We start from the raw sequence: 26,080 nt of genomic DNA, 5'->3' as shown, positions 1-26,080 counted from the left end.
AGCAGCGTCGTGTGAATGTACGATATAAAGGTGTCTATTATAAGATATTTTTTTTAAAGGCTTGTAATTTTTATTAAATATGTAATCTTAACTCTTAGTTTTATGTCAAACTTATGGGAAATATATTCAGGTTTTATCGCCAAAAGTTAGCAATCGATAATAGCTATACTTGTTTTATGTGAATTTTTTAATCAAAAGTGCCGATTTTGCTGATTCAAAAAAAGGTTCCCAATATGAGATGCAAGAGGTTTCTTTCCTATAGGAATCTTAGTAACAACAGAACTATCGTCATTCTTAACATATCGCTTAATAGTATGCTTTGGGACATTGAATTGTTTAGATGCTTTTGAATATTTCATTTTTTTTTTTGCTTCTTACTGCCTTAACAGCCTGTAATTGATTGTGAGACCACGATTGCCTCTTTTTTTGCCTACATATGAGAAAATATAATTATTAAAAACTTAATATCAAATAAAGAACTTGACATAATAAAGGACTTGACAATTTCTGATATAAAGTACCTCATATTAACCCATTTGCATCACAAAGAAAAGTCAAAAATTCGTTCTTATCACCAAAATGTTTTTTTACTGTATTTAAATTTTAATGAAAATGTTACAAAATATGAAAAATAAAATCAATATTGCATAAATAAAGAATTTTTACTTCATTATAGATTCACAAAAATAAACGGAATGGAATCTAATTATTTTGCACAACGTGATAATATTTGAAGTGATCAAGGCATAATGCCACATATGGCAATTATCGCATTTATAAAATGTATCTTTTCTAATAATATGCGCTTTGGTGATAAATGCCTAAGTAAAACGCGCGCATATATGCGCTTTGGTGATAGTGGCCAGGCAAAATGCGCACATATATGCGCTTATGATGCAAATGGGTTAAGAGTGGCTGCGTGTCTCATATTAGAGAATATAAAATTGTAGAAAGTTTAAGTTTATACCGACAAAATATGCAATAAATTGACAAAACTACATGATAAATCACTTATAGTGCATGTGTATATTTGAGTGAATTGAAATGACAGTAAATCTCATGACATATATATAAAAGTGTTAAATACATCTTAAATTTATAATGATTATTTTTCTTCTCTGCGCGTGAGCGATAACTCCTTCGCAGAGAGACACCACGTCATTTTCGGCAGTGAGCAACACTAACAAAAAATTTGATGTTTTTGTGTAAGTAATGTGTTAAAAACACGTAATCATGAATTTGTAGACGTTTACATAAAATAGCTCGCTATCTCATATTAGGCGACTATCTCATAATAGGCACCTGTACCTTACTACTTGGCTAATCAAAAGAATATCGTTATAGAACAGTTTTTTTTTTAAGGAGAAAGTTTAAAAATAGTTTTTGTATTTTTATAGCAAAATATTTGTACATATTTAAGCGTAAAATTGTGATCGGCTGAAGATAGATAAAGTCAGAGACTTATTACCGGTATGATTTCAAAACCGGTATTATACTAGAGATTGTATACCGTTACTGTTATAGTACCGAAACCGATATGTACCGAAAACCGATATGTACCGAAAACCGATATGTACCGAAAACCGATATGTACCGAAAACCGTAATAAAATACCGGTATTACTTCGGTATTCCTACTAATGGTATTCTTAAAAATTAGATAAGTTAATTAAAGCAATTTTTGTTGCATAATTAATCTTCCTACCGCTTATTGGACTTATAGACCGACAAAATATAAAGACGCTTTTTTTTATAAACCAATTGAAGCAGCTGTTTATTCATGCTTTCTTTTATTACGTAGCATGACTAATGTAAAGTGAAATTTTTAACAAATTTGGATATTGATAAATATGTCTCTATGTGTATTTTGTTACTGTTCTTAATTATATTAATTATTGTTACTGTTCTTAATTATATAAAAAAATAATAATAATTTAAATAATATTAAGTTTCTGTGCGGCAGTTTTTTATAAACATTATATTATTAAAAAGTGTTATCAACATAATGACAACACTTATAGTTTTAAGATATTACTTTTTAAAAATCACGAAAAAATTATCGGTAAATATAGGTAAATATGGGTAAATATACCGGTATTATCGTATACCGGTATGACGTCATACCGGTATGACGTTATATCGGTATTTCTGCATTTCGGTTTGCATAAGGGTTTTCATAGTATTACCCAAAAATATCGGTAAAATACCGGTATTTTGCATACCGGTATAAGTCCCTGGATAAAGTTGAGTTTGTGTAATCTATAAAGCAAACACGCAGTTTTTTCTTCTTATCACATATATATATATATATATGTATATAATAAGGTGACCAACCGTCCCAAATTAGGAGGGACAATCCCACATTTTAACTCTTCGTCCCACTTCACAATGCGTCCCACAATTTGTCCCAAATTAAAGACATAATTTTGAATTGTCCCTCTTTTTTTAGATGTACATATTAAATAGTCATTTAAAAAAATGACAAAAAGAAATTATTGAGCTACCATTCAGTGATGCCAAACTCGAGTCTCGGTAGCAGTGGAGGGGATGCGTATCGTGTCACGTGCTACTGAAGCTCGAGTCTGGCATCGTTGCTATCTAGAAGTACGTCAAGTACGACCACTTACTGAACGCTTGTAAACGGTCGTTTGTGATTGGTATATGTTTTTATACTCTTTTTTTTTGAGTTCAAAAAAGATACTGGTTGCAAAACTTCTTGTCAATACTCGGATGTTAACTGCTTCTAAAAGTAAGAATCACAATTCAATTGCTCACTGAGCGCTTTGTTTCCTAACCTGAACGCAACCTCTTTGAGATTAATTTTTCTAACTTTTAGAGTAAAGTTGATGGGAACATGTTACTATATAACGTTTCATTTTCTATCAATATACGATGTGTTATCGTGTATTGAGTATTCTCATAAATATATATGTATAAAATATTATATAAAAATTTATTTACAAATATATTTTTCAGTAAAGTAATTTATGTATGTAAAAATGTTCTATTTTTAAAATGTCCCTCTTTCCATGCGCTAGGAGTTGGTCACCTTAGTATATAAGTATTGTACAGTTTCTTCCAGGCTTACCCCAAAGATTGTAAACTGCGTAGCAGCACTCTTCCTGTCAAGCCTGTTTGTTCAAGTCCGGGAAAGCAATATATTAGCATGAAAGTATCGTAAAAGCTTCGTGGAGATAGCCTCTGCGTAAGCACAAAGCGTTCCATAATAACGAAAAAATCTAATTGACATTTCAAAGAATCATTCTCTGCTTGCGCTTTGCTATGTATCTCCGAGCGTACTTGGGGTACGCGAATAAAAATTTAAATGTAATATTTCACACACATGAGTTTGCAAATACATGGCGACATAGTAGAAAATAAGAGAGAGCACAATATGAAATAGCAATCCAAAGTTATTCCGAGAAAATAACTGTCGATATTTTTGATATATTCTGTGAATATAAACGCAACGAACTCTTCAAATATGTTGCAATATTTGAATATTATCGTCCCGATAATATTCGAATATAGTATTCGAACGTGTTATGCATGTGAACATAACCAGCACAAACATTGATTCACCTTTTTGTTTACTTTACAAAAACGAAAAAAAAACATATATATATATATATATATATGTATTGTTTTTTTCTTTTTTCGTTTTCGCAATTGTGGCCGCCGCTCAATGTTTTCTGCAAAACATGTAAACGCGTAAACAATTTGCCTGTTGCGAGCTTTCTATCTTGAAAGTCTGAAAATATTAAAACAGTGATATTATACAAAAACCATCAAACATTCGTTGTACGTCCATAGAATCGAACGGTCAAAAGAATTCTAAACAAAAGCGATACGAAATAAAATGTAAGATATGAATGATGCGAAAAATACGTGAAAGCAAATATACATTTCAGAATCGTGATATATGTTACAGATAAAGATGATCGCAATACAATGTGATATAACTCGTCATCTTTGTCACTTTAGTTTACAATCGAATCATCACCGGTCTCTTTACAACAAATCAATGCGACAAGGGGTTGCTTGAAAGCCGTCCTCATTTGTCATACCTAAATTCTCAAGACAACGAAGTGTCAGAAAGCGCCTGGCGGCACATTACTACTTTTCTCAGTATCGTAAGTAAAATGTCGAAAAACATCGAAGGTAAGAAAAAAAAAAAAGAAATAGAAATAGATGCGTTATATTGAACTTTGACAAAGTTATAGTTACACATCTCTTACGATGCAAAAAAATTGACATTTGCTCTTTGAACCATGCATATGTAGAAAAATAATACTGAGGATGAGAATAAAAAACTCTGAAAATGTATTTTTTATGTGCGCCGAAACGTTACCCCCGTTTGCGTTTTTTTTTTGGATTATTTGTTATTACATGAACGTGCGGACGGATTCATATATGCGGATTTTCTTTGCCGAGGGCTGTTAACGTCAGAATTATAACACATTCAGTAGCTGAAACGTTTCTAATTTAAAACACAGATATATATCCAACTGCTATTTCCATACGTTGCACGCTTCTTTTTCACCGAACAAATAAAATAGAAAGGTAGAAACTGTATTTAAATATGCGCGCTATATATCGTTTTTCAATTTACGTTGCCCAGCCGATCACTTAGTCTGATTAGAATACACACATTTCCAATGGTATATTGTATTTCTGAAAATAATTTTTTTAAAATTTACTAAAAACTTCATTTTTTCTCAATCTGACAACTTTTCTTATATTGCAAAGAGCGATATAAGAAAAATAGATAAAAACTTGTTGATATCTTATACGGTTTGTAAAATTCGTAATCTAGCGCTATATGAAATTTTTCGAGCGTTTTCCACTTTTTCTCTGATTCGACGTTGCATCAAGTAGCATCTGCAAGTTTACGGATCGCAAAAGTTATAATGACGAGCCATTAAAATCGATCGAACTGCTCTGAGTTCGTTTCCTGAACACAACTTGACAGGATATACGTTGGCGACAGAACGTTCACAACGTCGCGGAGATGACACTCGGAAGAACGGTGTGTCGTTCAGTTCCCTCGATTTTCAACGGCAGTATATGTGGATATCTCTCACACGAATTTCCCGCTGCTCAAGGTCGTCCATTATTTCTCGAACAATCGATGCGACGAAAGGCACACGCTTGGGTATTGGATAGTCTCTCGTCAAGAGGAAAAAGGCAAGGAGACCTCGAAGTGGAAAACCGACAGAATTCCACTTTTTAGTTTTTAATTTTGAATGCTGCATGGATTTTCGTAGCAGATATTCCGGGTCGCATTTAGTGAGATGATGACATATTCGATCTCCACCCATTCGGTATCTTCGTATTTACCTTCAAACTTTCATTTCTTTTACTTTCAGATCGCCGGTGAACACAACGATTTTTTTGGCAAAAATTAAACGTCAACACTTATTTGCTTGTGATTTATAAAAGATGAAAAAAGAAACATTCAAACCTTTTCTTTTATGTGATCTGAATATACACATGTTTATTTAAAATAATTCTCGTGAATTTATTTATTATTTATTATTTCCGTTATTTTCAACTAAGTAAACCAACTCCGCTTAGTCGCGCTAGAAATCAGTTCCTCTCTAATTCATCCATTAATTATAATATATTAATTAAATTCTTTAGTCACTCAAACAATAACATCTCATTATGATATCTTTATTGAAAAATTTTGAAATAATCCATAAATTTATTCCTCTATTTTTATTTGTATGCATTAACTCTATTTTTTTAATATACATTAATTTTATTTATACAAATTATACTTTTTTCGTAAATAAACACACGTAAATGAACTACAATATTTACTAAAGTTCAGAGAAGTTTCATGGTATATTGTTTGTTGATCGTCTTCCTGTTAGAGTATCGTTTGTTCGATCACTTGTTGCTCTAACACATGTCGCAAAGTTGGCCCGCATCTTATCAACTGCGTGTTATCAAATGTTCGCTGCCGTTCTATCATCTGAGTCACAAAGGTCGCTTTTGAGGAATTTCATTGATTATGACGGACGGTAGCAACTTCATTTTGCCATCAGGCTTTACCGACTATAAGCAGTTCGCTAGAACCGTTCTAGTTTACCGACAGACGAAAGCACCGTAACTCTAAAGTTTCATCATAAAATGATAACAAAAAATAATAACAGTCTGTATATATATATATATATAATAATAAGAATCATTATTATACATTGTACACACTAAATTTCGAAATTTCTATTTTTATATTTTTTATTTATTTATAGTTTTAAATTAATCCCATGTGTGTGCAAATATAAAGCAGGTTTTTTTCTCGCGCAAATATTGATACATAAAATCTACATTAATGTGTGTTTAATAGCTAAGTACTTCAATTATTTATCAAATTAATGACATTAAAGCACTTCAAACAAAAAACTATCATTGCAAGTGCGAGATCATCCGTGCTTGGAAGACAATAACTGCGTGACGGCCGACAGTGTTAACTACTAAAATTTAAATCACATTACGAATCATCTAGAAAACAGGCAGCTGCAATTTTTAAAACCGCATTGATAACGAGCGCTCTCGGCTTAATTAAATTCTCGGGAGTGCAATGCTGTTCGAATTTATCGTGTCTCTGTAAGAAGCGGCGTTCACGCAATTGTCTTGATTATATCGTCGCTCAGAAACGTGTTCCGTCTCGAGATCAATCATTAAACTAAACAGTGAATATTTTTATTAATAAATACATATGTTGCAAAATTATATAATTACAACTTATAATATTTAAATTAAAAATCTATCTCAAATAAAATTGTCTAAAAAAAATCAAAAACCTATTTCTATCTAAAAAAGCCCAAAATTTAGGATTTTATGGCTCGTTTGTTAAAAAAATCTTTTCTATTTCAAAAAACGGTTTTGAAAAAACAAGAGAAGGAATTTTTTTTTATTTTTATTTGTTTACGAACGTTAACTATTACTACCTCGAAATTTCTGTTACGGAAATCCTGGCCCGCTCCAAATAGGTTAAAGGATTCGCAGATAAACGATGGGTCGGTAGGTCTAGGACACCGCGTGTATGTGTTCGAAGAAGCGGTACAATTTCGTCGAGCGCTCACTTACGGCACAAAAACATTTGTTCAACCGAAACCTACATGCTTTCAAGCTCATTCGTTGTAGAACCGGACATAACTGGGTCTTAAGAGATAGAAAGCTTTTGACTTATAACGTGCAATCGTCGAATCGATTCTTTGAAACGCCATAATTCGGTGACAAACCATACGAAATTTATTGGTGACTGAGAAAAGTCGGAAGGAAAACACAATCTGCATTTATGTCGCAAATATTTAGAATTATAATTATATAATTTTTAAATTTTTTTTAACATTTTTTTCACTAATATTCTCCGTTAAATGTTATATTTAATATCGATAAAAAATCTTCTTCTCTGAGATAGTATAATATAAAACAAAGGTATGTCTAGATAGAATTTATCGGCATAATTTATGTGGAACATTTTCATTAGCTTGTAACGAACGCCAAAGAAAACCGGGATAAAAGCAAACGAGAGAACGAGTGCTACAAACGTCGTTTCCATTTCGATAGGGAAACGCATTTTCCTTTTCGATATCGGCTTCTTCAGCACGAGCAGCCCTTCGCAATCCACCGTCCGGTTGTGATCGTTAATCATCGATCTCGTATCTGCGATGGAAGTATGCGGCATACTAATGGAAACGTGAACAAGCGAGAAGAGCGCGTATTATCAGACCCGCGTTTTTCGAGACTGAATTCAATACTCTCTTTCCGCTCCTAAGTATTTGATTTAAAAAATGAGTTACCTTTACGTGATATATACAGATATATTAAAATAAATGTAGCATTTGCTGAGATAAATAAATAATAATAATAATTTTATAGAATATATATATAAAGTAATTGTGACTCCTGATCGATTTTTAACGTGCAAATAAATATCACGATACCGATCGCGTAAGTATTTCTCCTTTTGTATTGCATTTATAAAGGAATTTGAAAAAATAAACAAAAAAAAAAAATAAAACTCGCGAGTATATGGGTAATTCTCAAAAAACGTATCTCTTCGTGGTAACGTATCAATCTCCGTGGTATATTGACATAAAAAACATAGATAAGTTTTTTATATTGCATAATCACGTATTTATATTACGAATGGTGACTTAAAATGGTATGAAAAAACATAATTCACCGCTATCCGTTAGTTAATAATAATTATTTTTTATCAAAACTGAAAGTTGAAATTTACGTGTTCACAGAGAATCACCCATATCAACTTCATTATATGTAAATATATGAATATATATATAGCTACATGCCCCTTGTCATTCACAATCCTTGTGGCGGATCGCTACGTCGTCGCATGAGACAAGTCTCTTTATGGAGGACCCTCTTACCGCCTGCTAATCGGAGTAGATGAGCAAAAAAATTTATAGGGGAAAAATGATTTATTTCTATCATCCTGTTTTCTTCACGAGAACGCTATATTTACACATATCCCGCGCATCTGCGTTGCCTTTAGATGCGACACGTGAACTTTATCAAGTCTTCAAGACAGATCCGCGACTTTACATAGATTTGCGGCGAGGGAGCAAGTAGGACGGACGGCGATTTATCTTAACCTGCGAGAAAAGAAAGAAATAAAAAAAGAAAATCCCATTATTTAAATACAATAGATAGCAAAAAAAAAAAAAAAATGAGCGGATAAAACGTTAAGTAAAACTCTCTCTACCATTGGTAATTGATCATGTCCACCATGAGTGTCCACGATAATGCACAGCGCATAAAGGTGATGTTTATTTTTAATCACTGCTGCGTTAACCGTTTACGCGGAAGCAAAGGGTTGCGCGGAACCATGGTTCCCTGCCGGTTAACGAGGGGTGAATAAAGCAGAATTAATCGCGTCACTAGAAGAGAGAGGAACGAGAGAGGAGAGCATCGTTCGTGTCTTATCGGTGGCTAGACGGCGGCTTCGATGACACGTCGCGTCGTGAAACTACCGTACCTCGCACGAAGTTGAAATACTAGAATTTTGCATTGCCTTTGAAAGACACGCGAGTTTATCTCTTCTCGAGTTAATTGTTATTAAAATTCTTTTCTTTAAAAAAAACAATTATGAACTGCTGAATTGCTCTATAATTTTTTTGCGATTGCGCCGCCGCACATTATAGTTTGCATAGAAATGCTCTTTTTTTTATTCAGGTGGAGATGTCAGCTTGTTTTTTTTAACGATATGGTAATGTAATTTTCGTGGAGGAATCCGCGCGCGCAATAACTACTTGTGCCGACAAGCAGGACGTGCTCGCTAAATTCGAGCACACTAAAAAACCGTATTTTTACGGTTGTCCCAAGGAAATATTTGTATTTATATTGAACAAGCAAAAATCATCCTGATTTTTTTTTTTTTTTTACATTCAATGCGAGCGTGTTGCACATATTGTATAGTATTTTCAAAGCGAAACGCACACATCACAATAACACCGCAATAATGCGTAATCGTGATTTGATTACTGCCCGCGGTATTGTTCTCTTTTCATGCAAACGTTTCGCATTAAAATCATACAGCGATATGCCATTTGTGTATTTCGAAATATGAGCGCGGAAAATTATGACGTTTCGAAGATCATCGTTGCGCGTATGTGAATAGAAAGTTTAAGGGTGGGACAAGAATTTAGAGCCATTTGCAACCGACAGAGCATAAAACGGTGAATGCATATCGGAAGAAGTGAGCGGCGGCTCTTATCCCTCGAGCGTACTGCGAATATAAAATAAAACGGCAATCTCATTTCGCATTTGCGTGTACGCGCGTACACGGCTCTCCGATAAAATTGCAATTATTTGGAAAACGCGATGTGAACATATCCAACGTTAATAGTACTTGTAACACAATGCCACATATATTATGCTTTTGTCAATAGCATACATATGCGCTTTTCTTTGAGCCACGTGTTTCGAATTTTGTTTGCGCTCCATATAACAAAGACAGTCTCAAATACAATGCAACGCGACTGGATTGAAAAAAAAAAAAAAAAGTTTGGTTTACTGAGAAACAAAAAGTCTTGTAGAAGCGAGCTGAATGAACGAAAAAGAAGAAGAGAGAGAAACAACAGAGAGACATTTGTGCTTCAGAAAATTAGAGTCGATACTGGCAGCGCTTGTGTGTTGTATTCTGTAATCATATCGTCGGACAGATATTCATCACCGCGATTTCAAAATTTCTTCAGACTTGATTGCAAAACGCTGTATCGCCGTGTTCGATTATCCGATATACTGTCCGACAATGAAAACTCTTACAACACAATAGCGGCAAAAAAAAAGAGATAGAATCGCGATATCAGTCGTAACGAGAAACAATTGTAATACTCGAGACAAAGTCGGTTACCGTTTTATATCGAGAATAAATAAAATTAGAAAAATTAAAGATAGAATATATACACATGTACAGAACGCACAAATGTGTCAGGAAAATTGCACAACTTAAAGAGATACGAAAAGAAAACTGTTTAAAATGTAGAAAATGAAATAAAAATTGTTTTGTAATAACCTTAAAGTAAAATTTTTCTTTTATTTTAATTTTACGGAGTTTTAATTACGTGTCTTTGAAAGTTTCTCTCACTCAACGTCGTGACTACAACAAATTATGTATCTACATGTGCAAATTGTCCAATTTAAAGTGTGAAAGCATCGTTTTGGAAGCGTCTTTCGCGTCAAGTTTTAGTTTCAAATTTGTGTTATCCGGATGTATAATTAAAATGTTGAAGCAGAGTTTTGCGTAAGTTCAAATTTTTGCACTATTTCCGAAGGAATCAATTTGCTCAAACTTACACTAGTTTTAGCAACGGAACTTTTCCGGATTCTCATTTCAAGCTACTTTTGAACACACATAAAATATCACTTCATTAGATCTTTGCAAGATACTTTTCATTTAGATAATGGACCAATTACAAAGATGACCAATTAGGTATATTTCAAAGAAAAAATTACCTATATTTCAATTTGCGTATATTTCCAAGAAAAAAGGCTTTGAAGCAAAAATTTTAAGCGAGATACTTTTCTTCGTGTAGAAATGTATAATTGGAAACAGTGTATTGTAAATAATCCGCATGTTACACGATTAGAAACATTACTGTTCGAGGATAAATGGAAGATCGACGAGGGATAGTCTCGTTTCACGAAGTTTACAACCGACTGTTATAGAGATTTATCGAACAACGCACAACATGGTGGCCATATAATCCAAAACAATTGCGAACATGCAGGTGGCACGGAGCACTTTTGCGATGCATCTCTAGCTTTTCTCTTTCTCTCTTTCCCATCTCTTTCATCTCTTTCTTTATTTCTATATGTCTTTGTTTTTCATATATATATATATCTCACTCTAGAGTTAGATATGTGCTAGCTCTTTATGTGCGTGTGCACAAGCGTATTTTTGAATTCTTTATGTAAATTGTCGAACAAATACCAAGACTACTGTGATTTGACAATGTCTGTTGACAAAGAAATAATATCGCAAAATGTTTGCTTCAGAAAGCACACCAATTTTTGGAGAAATAACAATAAAAAATTTTGATTTTAATCAATCTTCTTAATTTGTTATACAGTCAAACCTCTATAAGACGAAAATGTTGTTCATTCCCTTCCGCTCTGCGGAAAGGAAAAAAGAACTTTGATAAGTCGAAATCTCTACAACTCGAAGATTTTAGCTCTTCCCTTGAGATTCGAGTTATCGAGGTTCGACTGTACAAGAAAAATAAGATATGTGTGTGTTATGTACATTTTTTCATTTTGTACGTTTAGACAAGATTAAATGTGATATCAAAATTATTGACATTTCTGCTAAATATATATCGTATCCGATCGTATACGTTCCATAAAAATCTCGTATCGCGGAAGTTCTCTTTCCTTGAAGATTCCGCACGATCGAGAACACATTTTTCATCGCAATCGGAAATTAATTAAAGCTCAGGTCACGTTAGAACGCGGGAATATCGATAGTTCCGATCAATATCAATATTCTCCAGTAGTTAGCGAACGATAAATCAATTAGCGAACGAAAGTGTGCGGAACGTTTCCTTGGTTGGGAACAACACGAGTTACCACTCAATCGTCGGACGAGCAAGTCACACGCAGAATCATGAGAATCGATAGAAGAAAATAGCAGGAAGCGGATCCTAAAAGAGGAAATTGAAATCATTTTCTCTCACGCGGAAGAAGGCGTTGGAGTTTAACAAACCGCTGCGATTGAAAGGATGATATGAGCAAACTATATATGCGTTGAATTTAATTACCTATTCAGTAAATAAAAAAATCTTTAGATAAAACTTCTCTTACACTTATCTATTTATCTTATTTTATTAACAAATATTAATTTTTGTTTAATTATGCTGCTCACAAACAATTCTAAACTATTGATTGATTTGAAATATATTAGGTCTACCGGAAAGTTCTGTCCGTTTTTGGAATAAAACAAAATACAAATTTTTCTTACCGTCAATAAACTTTATTAAGTAATATAATTGCCATTATTATTAATGATTTCTTGCCAGCGTGAGGGCAATTTGTATATCCCATTTTTGAGAAATTAAGAAAAATTTGTATTTTGTTTTATTTCAAAAACGGACAGAACTTTCCGGTAGACCTAATATCTTCATTGAGCTATCGAGAACATAAATAACTCAAGATTCAGAAATATTTTATAATATGTATATATTTGTCAAATATTTATTTGAGACGCTTAATCTAGATTAAACGTGTTGTTTTTTTTCCACAAACTGTCGCTGGATTCCGATTTTTTTCTTTTTTTCTTCCTAGAACGAATCGATGATTGTACCTACATAACGTGTATAAATCATCGTTCGCGCGATAACATCGTGCGGTCAGGATCTGGCATTTCGCCAAAATGCTATCTTCACGATGCACATGGTACGCAAGCTGCGATTAGACTGAACTTTCTGCGGCAGTTATATTGTACGTTTCGGACAGTAATTCCAAAAACACATTGTTTGGGTTAAAAGATGATCATTAAACGAAAATGTCTTAATAAGCGCGTCACAATGAAAACTAAAAAAGAGCTATTATTGTGATTAATACTTGCAAAAACTCTTTTCTCTCGCTGTGTAACTCATGCTCATGAGCATTACCATCACTCTTGTCAAAATGTCTTAGACTTGATCGAGACGTCAATTTCCTTGAACTTTTCGTCCCAGTTTCATTTCCGAGCGTTAAAGCGCGTCGCTTATACATATGTAACTTATAATAATTATAATAAAAATAATAACAATCGATCAAAGTAAAATTATTATTTACTATTGTTTAAAATTAAGTTGTTTCTGAGTTGCACGATATTTCTGAGCAAATTATATTCGATTTTTCCGCATTAGACGATAATTATGTTTTAACAGCTATTATATTTAATTTAATAAACATGTAAATTAATTTAGCGATATCGATCACACAGTTTCTGGCTCTTAAACACTGTTCTATGAAAAATAGGTCAAAATATATTGAACACGAAAAAGAGATATATATATGTATAAGTAATTATATATAATTGTTATTGATATAATCTATATGTATACACAGTCACAACTTTTTCACGAAAAAGAGATATATATATATATGTATATATAAGTAATTGTTATTGATATAATCTATATGTATACACAGTCACAACTTTTTCAATATTTAACATAATAGAATTGTGATTAATATTGAAATTACGGTTTAGGAAGTCTATTCTTAAGTCTATTCTCAGTTTTACAAGATGAATCTATTATAAAATTTCATCGAGATGAATATTATTATTTAACATCCTCTTGATCTTCTAATCTCTGTCAGACTATATAATTGATTCGGTCCTCATGTCTATTATTTCCACTCGCGAAACTGTAATTAAGGTCGCGATGTGTACGTACAACAAACGTTAATGCACCGTGAAGCACAGGAACACACACACAAACGCAGGTACATATGTTTAACATTAAGTTCGATCGTTTGTCAACTTAATAAAAACAGACGCACACATTTTACACTCCTTTAATTATGTAAACAAAACGACTCGCACAGTTAAGCCCCCGTTGTAATTTGTGCCGTTACGTTAAAAACGCGCAAAAATAAAATAGTTTTGCCACGCTTGGATTACATGTTGCCGCCAATTCGCAGCGACGATCCGCACGGAATAGCCATTGTAATTCAAAACTAGGTCAAATAAAATAATTTATTTATACAGTTACACACACACACACACAAACATAGAGACAGAAAAAGAGAGAGAGAGATTAATTCTCTCTCTCTCTCTCTCTCTCTCTCTCTCTCTCTCTCTTTCTTTCCGAATAAAACAAAAAAACTTCGTAAATTGAATCAATCAATACCGAAATATTTTCACTCGCACACACACACACACACACACACACACACACACACACACACACAACGTGCACTCGCATTTTAAAATTTAATAAAAATGTCATTCTTGTTTCCACACCTAAATTTGCCCAGATTTAAAATTGATTTGTAGTTGTTCGACTTCTATCATGCTTTTATTTTTAAATACCGAATGTGTGTATTTCGAACATATATGATTGAACTTCTAAATTAAGTAAAAATGTAGAGATGATAAACTGCAATCTGAAAAAAAAAAAACGGCTATTGAAACTTCACTATCAAACTTTCTCGTTTTCTCTAAAACAAATGTTGTATTAAGCGAGTAGTGATCACGGAAAAAAATACACCTCAGAAAGATAGTTAGTGGCAATTTTACGGAGCTTGGATTTTTACCCCACAGTGTTCTCCCTCGAATATCTCGCGCGAACGTACTTTAATTGCAATAACTCAACTACAGAGTAACGTACCGCACAGCCCTTCCCAGTTTGCTCTATTATCTAAAAAGGGCGATAAATTCGCTCGGAGTGTACTTCGTCCAATGCAAACGCGTCGGCATATACGCACCAATTTTATTTGTGTCTCGTACATTTTATCCGACAAAAGCACGCGAACGACAATGTCGAGCACGCAACATCGAACATTGTCGCCTTACTTACAAAATTCCGTTTTACAGCTTTATGCGCCGGAAAACTATTTTAAAGTTTAATAGAATGTAACGTCAGGCAAGTCGATCAAATATTTTACGATTATAGAACACGGCACTTCTGTTGTAACAAGAACGTGTTTCCTGCTTCGTAATTATTATAGATTGTGTTTCCTTGTACATAAGTCAAAAACTTTACATTGATGCTCGAAGAAGTGTCATGCAGAAAGCGCGCGATAATATCCGTGCAGTCAGATAAAATTTAAAAAATACACAAAAATATTAGGTCTACCGGAAAGTTCTGTCCGTTTTTGGAATAAAACAAAATACAAATTTTTCTTAATTTTTTAAAAATAGGATATACAAATTGCCCTCACGCTAGCAAGAAATCATTAATAATAATGGCAATTATATTACTTAATAAATAAGTTTATTGACGGTAAGAAAAATTTGTATTTTGTTTTATTCCAAAAACGGACAGAACTTTCCGGCAGACCTAATATATACCGTTCACAACTGGTTTTCTCTTAAATGTAATAAATTTAAAATTTTCACTATGCATTAAACTATTTGTGAATTTAATTTGATTTAGAGATGAGCGTTTTCATTGAAATTGTAGGATGATTGAGATTATAAAGCTGTTTGAATTCTCTCCACGTATGTCGGTGCTCTGTAAGTAGTTTTCAATATAGCTTATCGTGAAAACTCCAGCACGGAAAGTTCTATGAAGAACGTTCGCTGAGCAAATATTATACTTGTCGTGAGAAATAATGTAATGCTTGTACATTTTGCTGCGCGCGCGCAAAAATATTGTCTATAAATGAAAATCAGAAAAAAAATATATACACTTTGTATATTTTTTTTCTGTATATGTGTACAGGGTGTATAAAAAGTACCGACACTGCGAAAAGTCTCGAAACCTAAGCATTTTACGAAAAAGTGTTTTAGATAAAAGTTGTAGGGTTTTAAAAGATCTATTTACTGGTCTTATTTGCAGTCTTATCAGTTAGACCTTGAATGACATCGCCAAGGTCAGAACAAGATTACCTTGAAGTTTTTAAAAGAAACATCCTATTTTTTATTACAGATTCTTATAGCTTAATTCAAGAGCTTTTAACACTATAATAAAAATAAAAAATCACTATAATAAAGTTTACTTTCATTAAGTACTTATGAAAGTTGAATATTAGAGAGAGTATCGCCAGTATTAGTTAATTATCTATTGACGTTATCATTCATTTCAAATGTTGTTTTATCCAAAAAAAAAAAAAAACTATATTGAATAGGAAGTTAGGTTAGGGTTTTTGTCAATTCTTTGCATCATAAGCTCACAAAACTCGTTTCGATCAAAATCATCTTTGTCGAAAAAGTACCGGCCGTACTCTAATATTCAACCTTCATAACTCAAAAAGTACTTAATAAAAATAAACTTTATTATGATGTTTCGGAAAGCTCTTAAATTAAGCTATAAGAATCTGCAAATAAACAAATAGGGAATACTATTTTAAAAAATCAAACCTAACCTTGACTTGACCTTGGCAGCGCCATCCAAGGTCACACTGATATAATCAATAAATAGATCCTTTTAAAGCTTACACCTTTTATCTGAAACACTTTTTCAAAAATGCCTAATTTTTGAGAGTTTTTGCGGTACCAATACTTTTTATACACCTTGTATGTATACATATGCCTTATAAAGTCCGGATTATCATTTCTCACGCGTTTATTAGCTCACATTAATTAATAACTCAATAAATATTGTAAATTTTGAAACGAAAATAAATTTCTTCAGAATGATCCAATCTTCATATTTCGAATTTGTCAAAATTTTTCAGACATCCTCTATATAATAATAAATAACCAATTTTCTTATATAAATTTCTGAAATGCTGCTAGAAGATAAAGGCGATAAGCAACTTTTTTGTATCAGATAAAAAAAACCAAGAGTATCAGTTTTCTGTGTATATAATACACTCATTTTTTTAAAAATCAGAAAATTAAAACTATCTCACAATATCTTTTTTTTTTTTATCACGAACGAAACGTGCAGACAATTTTAACTTATTGCTGATCTCATTTACCGCGAGATACACCGGACCTTCGCAATTTCATTTAGCGCGAAATATATCGGAACTGAACGTCCGTCACGTAGAAATAATTTCCTCTAGTAAAAAGAGGCGTGTGTGAAGATGTGTAATCGAAAATAGTGTAAATTACCTTCATTCGAGTGACTATTTTTCGAGTAAAATTTCTCGCTTTTATTCTCAGAGATAAATGTCGGAAAAAAATCTATTTTAATTGCAAAAAAATTGTCAGGGATTATCCAATCGTTTCGTAAAATAAACCTGTCGCATTTTTAACATTTCAAATATATAATTAAAATAATATAACGTTTTTGTATGTAATTTAGTTCTGGACGTATAATTACAAAGTACTCTCTTAACATTGTTCCACACATTTCAAGAGCGCGTTAATTATTTTTGTGAGTGAAAACCTACAATTAAAGATCGCGCGTCATAAAAAAGATCTCTATCATCGTCGTATTTTAAATCAAGCATTTTTTAATTGCAAATACAATATAATCGCGTTTCATCTTGCGGTGGTTTCATTTTTCAACAAGGATTTCTACTTTTTCGTATATCGGACTCACGAGAGAGAAGCTATAGACGATTTATTACTTTGCACTTCGCGATATGAAACAAACAAGCGTAAGAAAGTGACGGAGACGAGATATAGGATAAGCTGTGACAGGAGAAATTCGCGCAATTCATCATACTTTTCTCGAACATGCGCTGCTAAGAAGCCGCGGTATAAGTACTTTAATCTGATCTGTCGATGAAAGTGGGAATAGCCAGTACATACATGGTATATTTATTCCTCGTTTCACACACGCAACGGCGATCTAGCAAAGTAAAAGATCAGATTATATAACTTATGCCCGTTTCCACCATCTCCGATTAACTTAATCGATCGATTGCTAGTCAATCGCAATTAGTCATTTTAGTCAATCAACCAATGACGAATACAATGGTCGGCTCCAACAGAATTATCGATCGATTAAGTTCATCGGAATTAGTGAACACGAACATTAGCGAAGTTTTCGAGTTGAGAAGATTTTAATTCAAACCTCAACTCACTTTCCTCCAGAAGTTAGTTGTATAAAATATGATATTTCGCATATTTCTGTATTTCAGTTACAAGTTTCAGAAAACAATATGAATAATTGCATCAAACTCTTTAAGAGGATTATGATTACGTCTATTACAATCACACGAATGTCCGGAAAGAATAAATAGCGTGAGAGTCTAATGTGTGCTACTTCAATTTTCGCATCAATTTCAGATCACATCTCGTCCATTATATCTCAACACGGGTTGAGTGGATCTTAACCCGCGGCTATATACGCTTTGTTTTCTTATGTAGCGCGGGCGCGCTTGCCTTGCTGTTAAATCACTTTTACGGGCAACAATTATTAGCTCGTTCACCTGTAATATTCTGTTTAAATTGTTGCGGTTTATATTGCACTATAAAAATTATAATTTAATAGAAAAAACTGTAATAATCATAACATATTTTTTTTAATATACATACTTTCAGATATGTATACATTTCAGATATTATTCTTTTTATATTTATGTATATAAAAAATGATAGAAATATGAAACTAAAGTTTAGAATTAAAATACTGAATGTAAAATTATCAATGATACCTGAGTCGAAATTTAAACCCTACTTTACAGGAAAAAAGGAATTTTCGGACGTATAGCAGCGTTAAAGTAGCATCTACTTTTTTTTTTTACTCCTACTTTGAGCCTATCAGAGCCTGCAATGCGCAGTCTGATCTGAGAATTGAACTATAGTTTTAAAGTATACTTTATAAAACTTTAGCAAAAAAAAAAGGAAATTTCGGACGTATAACAGCGTCAAAGTAGGATCTACTTTCTCTCTTACTTCTACATAAAAAAAGAAAAATTGAGGTTCAATGTAGACGCTGAATTTCGACTCCAGTACAATAGAACCTACTTTAATCACTAAAATATCGAGAGTGTTTTTAGGTTCAAACTAGGAGTAACGTAAAATTTATAGAATTAAAGGTTCAGAAGAGGAGTAAATGAATATAATCGTCAAAGTAGGTTTAAATAAGTATATTGGTCAGTTAAATAGGTTCAAAGTATCTTCAAAAGTTTGAAAGTAGCATCAAAATTTCGACTCGGGAAACACTTTAAAATATAATAGTCATTAAAAAATATTAGACAGAAGAATATATTCTTAAAGTATACATATCGTACATAAGTCATATCTTGTAGAGCATTATAAGTTATTTTATTATTCAACTTTTATTTTTTTCTAATGATTTTTTTATAAAACTGAAAAAAAACAATCATCAATAAATTAAATTTATTAAAAGCATAAAAAACTATTGAAAAATAAAACATTACTAAAACAAAAAACTATAGATAAATAATTTACAATATGTTTAAGGATTTAAGAACAAAAATTGCAAATAAAAATTTTATATTTACACTCAGTACACAATATACGAGCCTATTTCCGGCAAATAAACATCTTTTTTTCATATTACCATCAAGCGTCGTTTTCAAAACACTTTAAGGACGTTCTCCGACTACAGTGGTTAGCAACCTAAATACAGTGGTTAGCAACCTAAAATATCTCTTCTCATGAGTAAGTTTGTACTGCTGTAACAAAGTTAAGTTGAGCTATTCAGCACTGCCAAGATCCGCTTACTCTGCGCAGAAGTTCAAAAATAGCTGCAGTACACAGCGCAAATAAATCCAGCAAAACAAAAAAAACCCCCCAAAAAAACAAAAAAAAAGCTACAGTTTGAAAACAAGGGTTGCTTGCCATATTATTCAAAATCGTATTTTAATTAAGACACTCTCCGCTACCACATACTTGTTTTTTAAAAAAATCCTACAAAAATTGTCGTCAGTAACTTTAAAAAACCCCACTTCGCAAAGGCTCAGCATAGGAAATCCATATTAAAAATTGAAACTTAAATCTTCCATATTTTGGAATTTAACATTGCTACCCCTATTATCCAAAAAGACTTCGTATAAATAAGATCATCAAACTATGTATATCGCAAATTTAAAGAAAATCCTAGGAAAATCAATAATTCGGAGAACGTCCTTAATGTCTCTCACCGAAAGACAAATATTTTTCAATAATTAACACTTACTATTTTGTACTTTCTTCTTAGTATTAATTGAGACATAAGAGCTAATGTTAGAAAGAACATTAACACAGATAACATTGTTAAATCTTGCGGCAACATCGCACTTTCGTAAAACAGATTACTTGTTTTCGCGTCTAAATGCAACGTGTCATTTTGATGCCAGTTCTCTCGAGTGACCTAACAAAATTTAATGCTTCTAATGAGTATATAACTACCGATAGATTCGAGCAGCAGTTTTCGCAAAAATGTAATTTCCACTTTACAATCCTTGTCTTTCTTCTCTAATACAAAATTGTATGAAATTTTTTAAGTATCTCTTGGAAATTACGTGGAATACGAAAACAAAAATGTTTTGCACGTTTTTCTGCAATTGAGTTGTCAAATGTTTTTTTCAGCGATTCCAAAGGTACGACCCCGAAAGTAAACGAAAAAAAAAAGAATCAATTTCAAAAAAGCGCGACAAGAGAGTACTTGAGATAAGTGTCGTTAACCACTTACACACACACGTCAATTCGGATGAACTATGTGTGTACGTATAAACATCATGTTTATTGTAAATTTCTCGGAATACACTTACTACGGTGATTGAAGACGAGGAGTATCGACAATCACAACGTCTCGATAAAAATGCGGTGACACGTACGAGCGCTGAACATGCATACAAAATACATCGACTACATGTTTAATGCAAGTTGGATTCATTAAAGAGTTGCGAGGATCGAATCAACAGGGAAACCAAATAAATAAAACATCACAACGTATATGCGTGCATTTGTAATGCATACATTAATTTAACGCGATTTAAATATCGCGTTTAATCATCTCGATATGTAGAATACATATTAATTTAAAATATATGTTTTGCGTTCGTATAAATTATACATTTTATTTTATATAATGCACAACGAAATGAACTTGAATATGTATTTTGATACTCTCTCCGTTTAAGTATCTTTGATTCGATAAGTATCTTTAATTGCGTCTCGCACCCTATCACGACCCGAGTCGAAATTTAGCGTCTACATTGAACCTCAATTTTTGAAAAAAGGAAATTTCGGACGTACAGCAGCGTCAAAGTAGCATCTACTTTTTTTCTTACTCCTACTTTGAGCCTATCAGAATTTATTTTGAGCCTATCAGAGCCTGCAATGCGCAGGTTGATCTGAGAATTGAACCCTACTTTAAAACTTAAGCAGGAAAAAAGAAAATTTCGGACGTATAGCAGCGTCAAAGTAGGATCTACTTTCTCTCTTACTCCTACATCAAAAAAGAAAAATTGAGGCTCAATTTAGACGCTAAATTTCGACTCGGGGACATAATTATAGAATTCCAATCGAGATAACTTTAATTATTTCGACAAGTTTATATTTTTTATATAACACACACAAGACATATACTTATTTATATGATACTGTACTTGTGTAATTGTTAAACTCAAATGCTAGATTAAGTTTATATGTTGTTTATTACGTTATCTGTAATGCGCTATTGACATTTCAGTCATGCCGCTTGTGGTGTGTGTTCTACATAATTCGTGTGGAGTAATGTAATCTAACCCAACCAAACCTACACCAGCAGAATTAATTTTCATTCGGTTAATTTATTGCGCTATTCGTTGCTTTTAGAAAACATATAATTTTCAAGAGTTACGTCACGTAAAATAGCAGAAACCAATTGTTATTACGTTCCACTAATGTCTCATTGTTAAATGGATCATTAAAATAAGAGCTTAATAACACTTAAGTCTTTTATTATAATTTACTATTTTCAAAGTCGCATTGTGACACGAATAAAATTGTGACAAATCTCAACAATAGATTTTGTTTCACATTGTAAAATAAATAAAATTGAAAATAAAATAAATAGAACTTTTTGAAATAATAATATAAAACTTTTGTGTAACGTAAATGAAATAAAAAATGAAAAAAAAAGCCTACAAATTGTGATTTTCTCAGTTTTGTTTGTGTAATCGATCTTAAAATAGTTCTCGTTTTTTTTTTCCAAGATACGAGATGCTCGGAACGCAAAACTGCGTTACACGAGAAAATGTTTCCGATATGTCAGCACGTGCGCGCTAATGCATGAAGAAATTAGATCGCATGCAAACAAACGTAACATGCGACAAACAATCCATGCATATTAATGTTTCATTGGTCATCGTCGACGCCTTGACTCTGGCCTAGACCAGAATTTCGTGCCCCACTCTAGAGAGCGGCTAGGATAGAATTTTTACTTACAGACTCTGCGATAAGAACCGTGACAGCGCCAACTTGCCGATACGATTGTTTTTCAGGCCGTCTAACATAGCCGACGCCGCGATTTCCATTTTCGTTTTTATTACCTCCTCGCGTAAAGAAGACGATTCGGAAGAGTATTCGATGCGTTCCGCGAACTCTCAATCGACTTAATCGTCCGTCGTGAAAGATACTCGGACGGAAACGAGTGCTCTTACCCTCCTCCCGCTTTATCTCCCAACGGCAATGCACTCTATGTGCGCCCTGACGATTCGCTGGCGGCTCGTCGACGTCTCACGTTTCATGATTCGATTTTTTTTTTTTTTTTGTCGTTTGGCTGCGGTTTCGATCTCTCACTTGCGCCCGATACGTATTGCGCGTGTATCTTCTTACACTGCGTAAGAAAGAAACTTTACGATGATGAAAAGCGCAATAACACGCGAACTTGGATTGGCTTCGACGGATCAGTTCGATGTTCTCGTTGGAGACGCAGGTAATTCACCCTTTCTCCTCCAATGTCGCTCGATAACGCGTTATATAGTTCTGATTCGTGCGTCGATCGACAATTTTTATTACATCAATTTATTGTCGTTACTTAATTTTTTTTCTTTTTTTTCTTCCTCTTTGCTACACTTTCACGTTCTATATACACGTTCTATTATTTCTTACGCTCTCGTCCCGAGTGCTTGTATTAGTTCTTCGTTTTTTTTCCATTCAATTATTTACCTGCGCGGCCTTCCGTTTTTATTGGCCTTTCATTGATCACGTTCTGTCAATAAGAATGCTTATCTTTAAGCGAGATAAGAGAAAAAAAAAGGTTTCTTCAAAAGAAACGTCATCAGCACAGGGCGCGACTTTACAATTCGGAAGTTCGGCCCGACGATTTGAAAGTCTTCAATTTAACCCAATTTCGAAATGGTTGGTTTGCTCGTTATGTTTTATTGAATAGCGGTCGTTAAAATTATCGCACAATTGTGGCGCTCTTTAAATGTCCTAGATTACGCAAGTGTCGCTAATGGGACTCGCGTGTAAAACTGATGACACGTTCCCACATATGTGTGTGTATGCGTAATATTATATATATATACATATATATATTATGTTGTATACGAAAGTTACGTGTGCACGCGCCTGTACCGAACTATATCCCGCATCTCCAGGAATGCCGGAAATGCGTGAGTTGAACCGCACGCGCCAGAAAGATAAGAATCAATCCGACGCGCTTGATCAAAAACAACAAACAACAAACAAACGCAACAACGGCAACAATTGAACGTCCTCTTCTCGGATACAAACAACGGTATATTTGACGATCACATTATATAGTCCTGGATGAGTCCGCGAACGGACGCGGAGTGCGAGTTTCTTTCCGCCACGCTTGGCTCCGAAGTTCTTCTCTTCAAATAGCACGTTCTTTACGGAAGCACGTTCTTCCACACACGCACTGAAAGAAGCGTCAGGAATGCCGTCGGTATTTGGAACGCGCGACGTACCGTGAAAAAGGCACCATTAATAATCTCTCTTAATTTTCGTCCGCTCTCTTCCCCCGTCCTTTTCTTTTTTCTTTTCACCACTTAAGTTTTCTTCGTTGTTTCCGTTGTGTATCAAAGAGAAGTTTATCCGTCATCTAGCGCGAAAATGTTGAGGTGACATTCGACTGTATCATATTTATTCCCGGTATCAATGAAGACTGGAATGAAACACGAGAAAAATGAAACAATCTCTCTCTCTCTCTCCAAAGAATGTCGGTGGCGGCCAAGACGAATGTTTCAGACCGATAAATACTTCGGCTACTTGATGATCATTTGAGCGCCACTTTCTCGAAGAAGGACGGTCTCTGTGATCGTCCCGTCTGGATATATAGATGATCGCAAATGTTGAGAAACAAGCCGGTGTTTAAAAAAGAAAACGGCCGGACGAGAAGGACCGTCTCGGCTTAGTCGCGCGTGAGAAGCTGCATTTGAAGGATATACGAAGAAAGGACAGAGAAAGGATCAATTGAGAGAAGATCACGAAAGATCAGAAATTATATCTTGTGCGAGACAAGGCGAGAGCCAACCGTTCGCCAAAACTACGCGGACTACCGTTCCGGTCGACGGTGTGACCTACTCGCACTGCTCTCAGCTGCTTCCATCTCCCAAAGTCGTGCCGCCATCCCTACCCCTACTATTCGCCGCCCCCACCTAACGGGTTTGCGTTTACCCCCAGAGCACAGTCACTAGCCCGATCTTCTACGTCTCGGCCGATCCCCACCCCGCTTTTCTACCCCTCTCTTCTTCTCGTAAACCGAACTCGTCACCATTCTTCCTTCACCCTCCGCGTACCCCTGCCGCGCTACTGGCAGCCGCTTCTACCCCGTCGCTCACCTACCCCCTTCGCTCTCAGACCGAACCGCCGCCGCCGCGCGCTCGCACGCTCTCTCACTACCTCCGGAGAACTTCTAGTTTTAACCCGTAAAACCGTTACGGTTTTCTCTTCAGGTACACGTCCGCGATTACGATCTCGAATCATCAGGGCTTCGCTTTTCCGATCATCTCTCGGCGGACCGTTTTGGTGCAAATCTCGATGCAATCACTCTGATACACGAGTGACTTTTTTGCGGAAGAAAGTATAAACGGCGAATGGTATAGCGCGCGGTGCTCTTTTGTTATTACGTGCTCTCTCCTCTTCGTGTTCTCTCTGCGTGCGCGCGCGTATCGCGTTTTGCACATGCACATCTACATCTGTTGGAGTCAGTAGCGCGTATCATTAACGTGAACGGATCTTATCGATTGTTGTGTTGCCAGTACACCCGAGCGCAAAAGTGCCGGATGAGCATTAATGGAACAATATCTAAACAAAATGGAGATGTAAGTGAGATTGCGAATTTACAAATAACGAGACGCGCTTAAACTTTCGAATTCAGAAAATCTACATTACATGTTCGTTTCCGAATACTTCGAAGTGTTATCAAAAATAATTGTAACAATTTGTAATGTGTGTGTTTTGCTGTCCTCAATTGTTTGCTGAGGAGCAGCGGGATTAATGCTTCACACTATGAGTGGCCTTCTTTATAATTTGTATATTATATAATTTGCTCATACACTGAACACAAAAATCCGAAACGGGTCGAGAAACGGGTTTGTAATGTTTTTGGAATCAAATGAAAATTCACTTACGCGAACATCTTGCGTTTTGGCTCACATCTGCCCAAGCATCCGATTTTATTTTTTTCTCGAGCTCATTTAATTGTTAAAATAATTGTTATATCAAAAAATAATATATTTAACAAAGCACAATTAGTAACAAGAAATATATAAGGCCTTACGAGCCATTCGCAGGATGTTTGAGCGGAAACTGCGCGTGTATATATATATACACATGTAACGAATTCAACTTGTAAATTTTTACGAGTGTTTTTTTAATTGAAATCTCAATTCTTAAATTCATACGGGATGTTGGATTTGCATCTCATATATGAAAGACCCCGGATATCCCTCTAACTAATTTTTTCGCAATATTTTAAAAATTAGTTAGGGGAATATCCGGGGTCTTTCGTATGACAGATGCAAATCCAGCATCCCGTATGAATTTAAGAATTGAGATTTCAATTCAAAAAACACTCACTTGTAAAAAT

At 34.1% G+C, this 26,080-nt stretch overlaps 1 protein-coding gene across 4 annotated transcripts in view; it reads right to left on the bottom strand.

Annotated features, from left to right (window-relative positions):
* LOC109858359 (synaptotagmin-7) overlaps positions 1–26,080 on the bottom strand; it is a 198,021-nt gene that overhangs the window by 59,003 nt on the left and 112,938 nt on the right. For 2 of the 4 annotated variants that reach the window (XM_020435507.1, XM_020435508.1), the window contains exon 1: positions 22,468–24,555. The exons of the other annotated variants lie outside the window; for them this stretch is intronic. In XM_020435507.1, coding sequence (XP_020291096.1) covers positions 22,468–22,556 — 89 coding nt within the window. In that variant the 5' untranslated portion in view covers positions 22,557–24,555. Of the gene's footprint in view, positions 1–22,467; positions 24,556–26,080 lie in introns of those variants that run through there. 4 annotated transcript variants of the gene reach the window in all.

This window comes from Pseudomyrmex gracilis, unplaced genomic scaffold (genome assembly GCF_002006095.1).
Source record: "Pseudomyrmex gracilis isolate BER0280 unplaced genomic scaffold, ASM200609v1 scaffold_199, whole genome shotgun sequence".
Classification (NCBI taxonomy): Eukaryota; Metazoa; Arthropoda; class Insecta; order Hymenoptera; family Formicidae; genus Pseudomyrmex; species Pseudomyrmex gracilis.
This window is presented reverse-complemented; position numbering and strand designations above follow the sequence as displayed.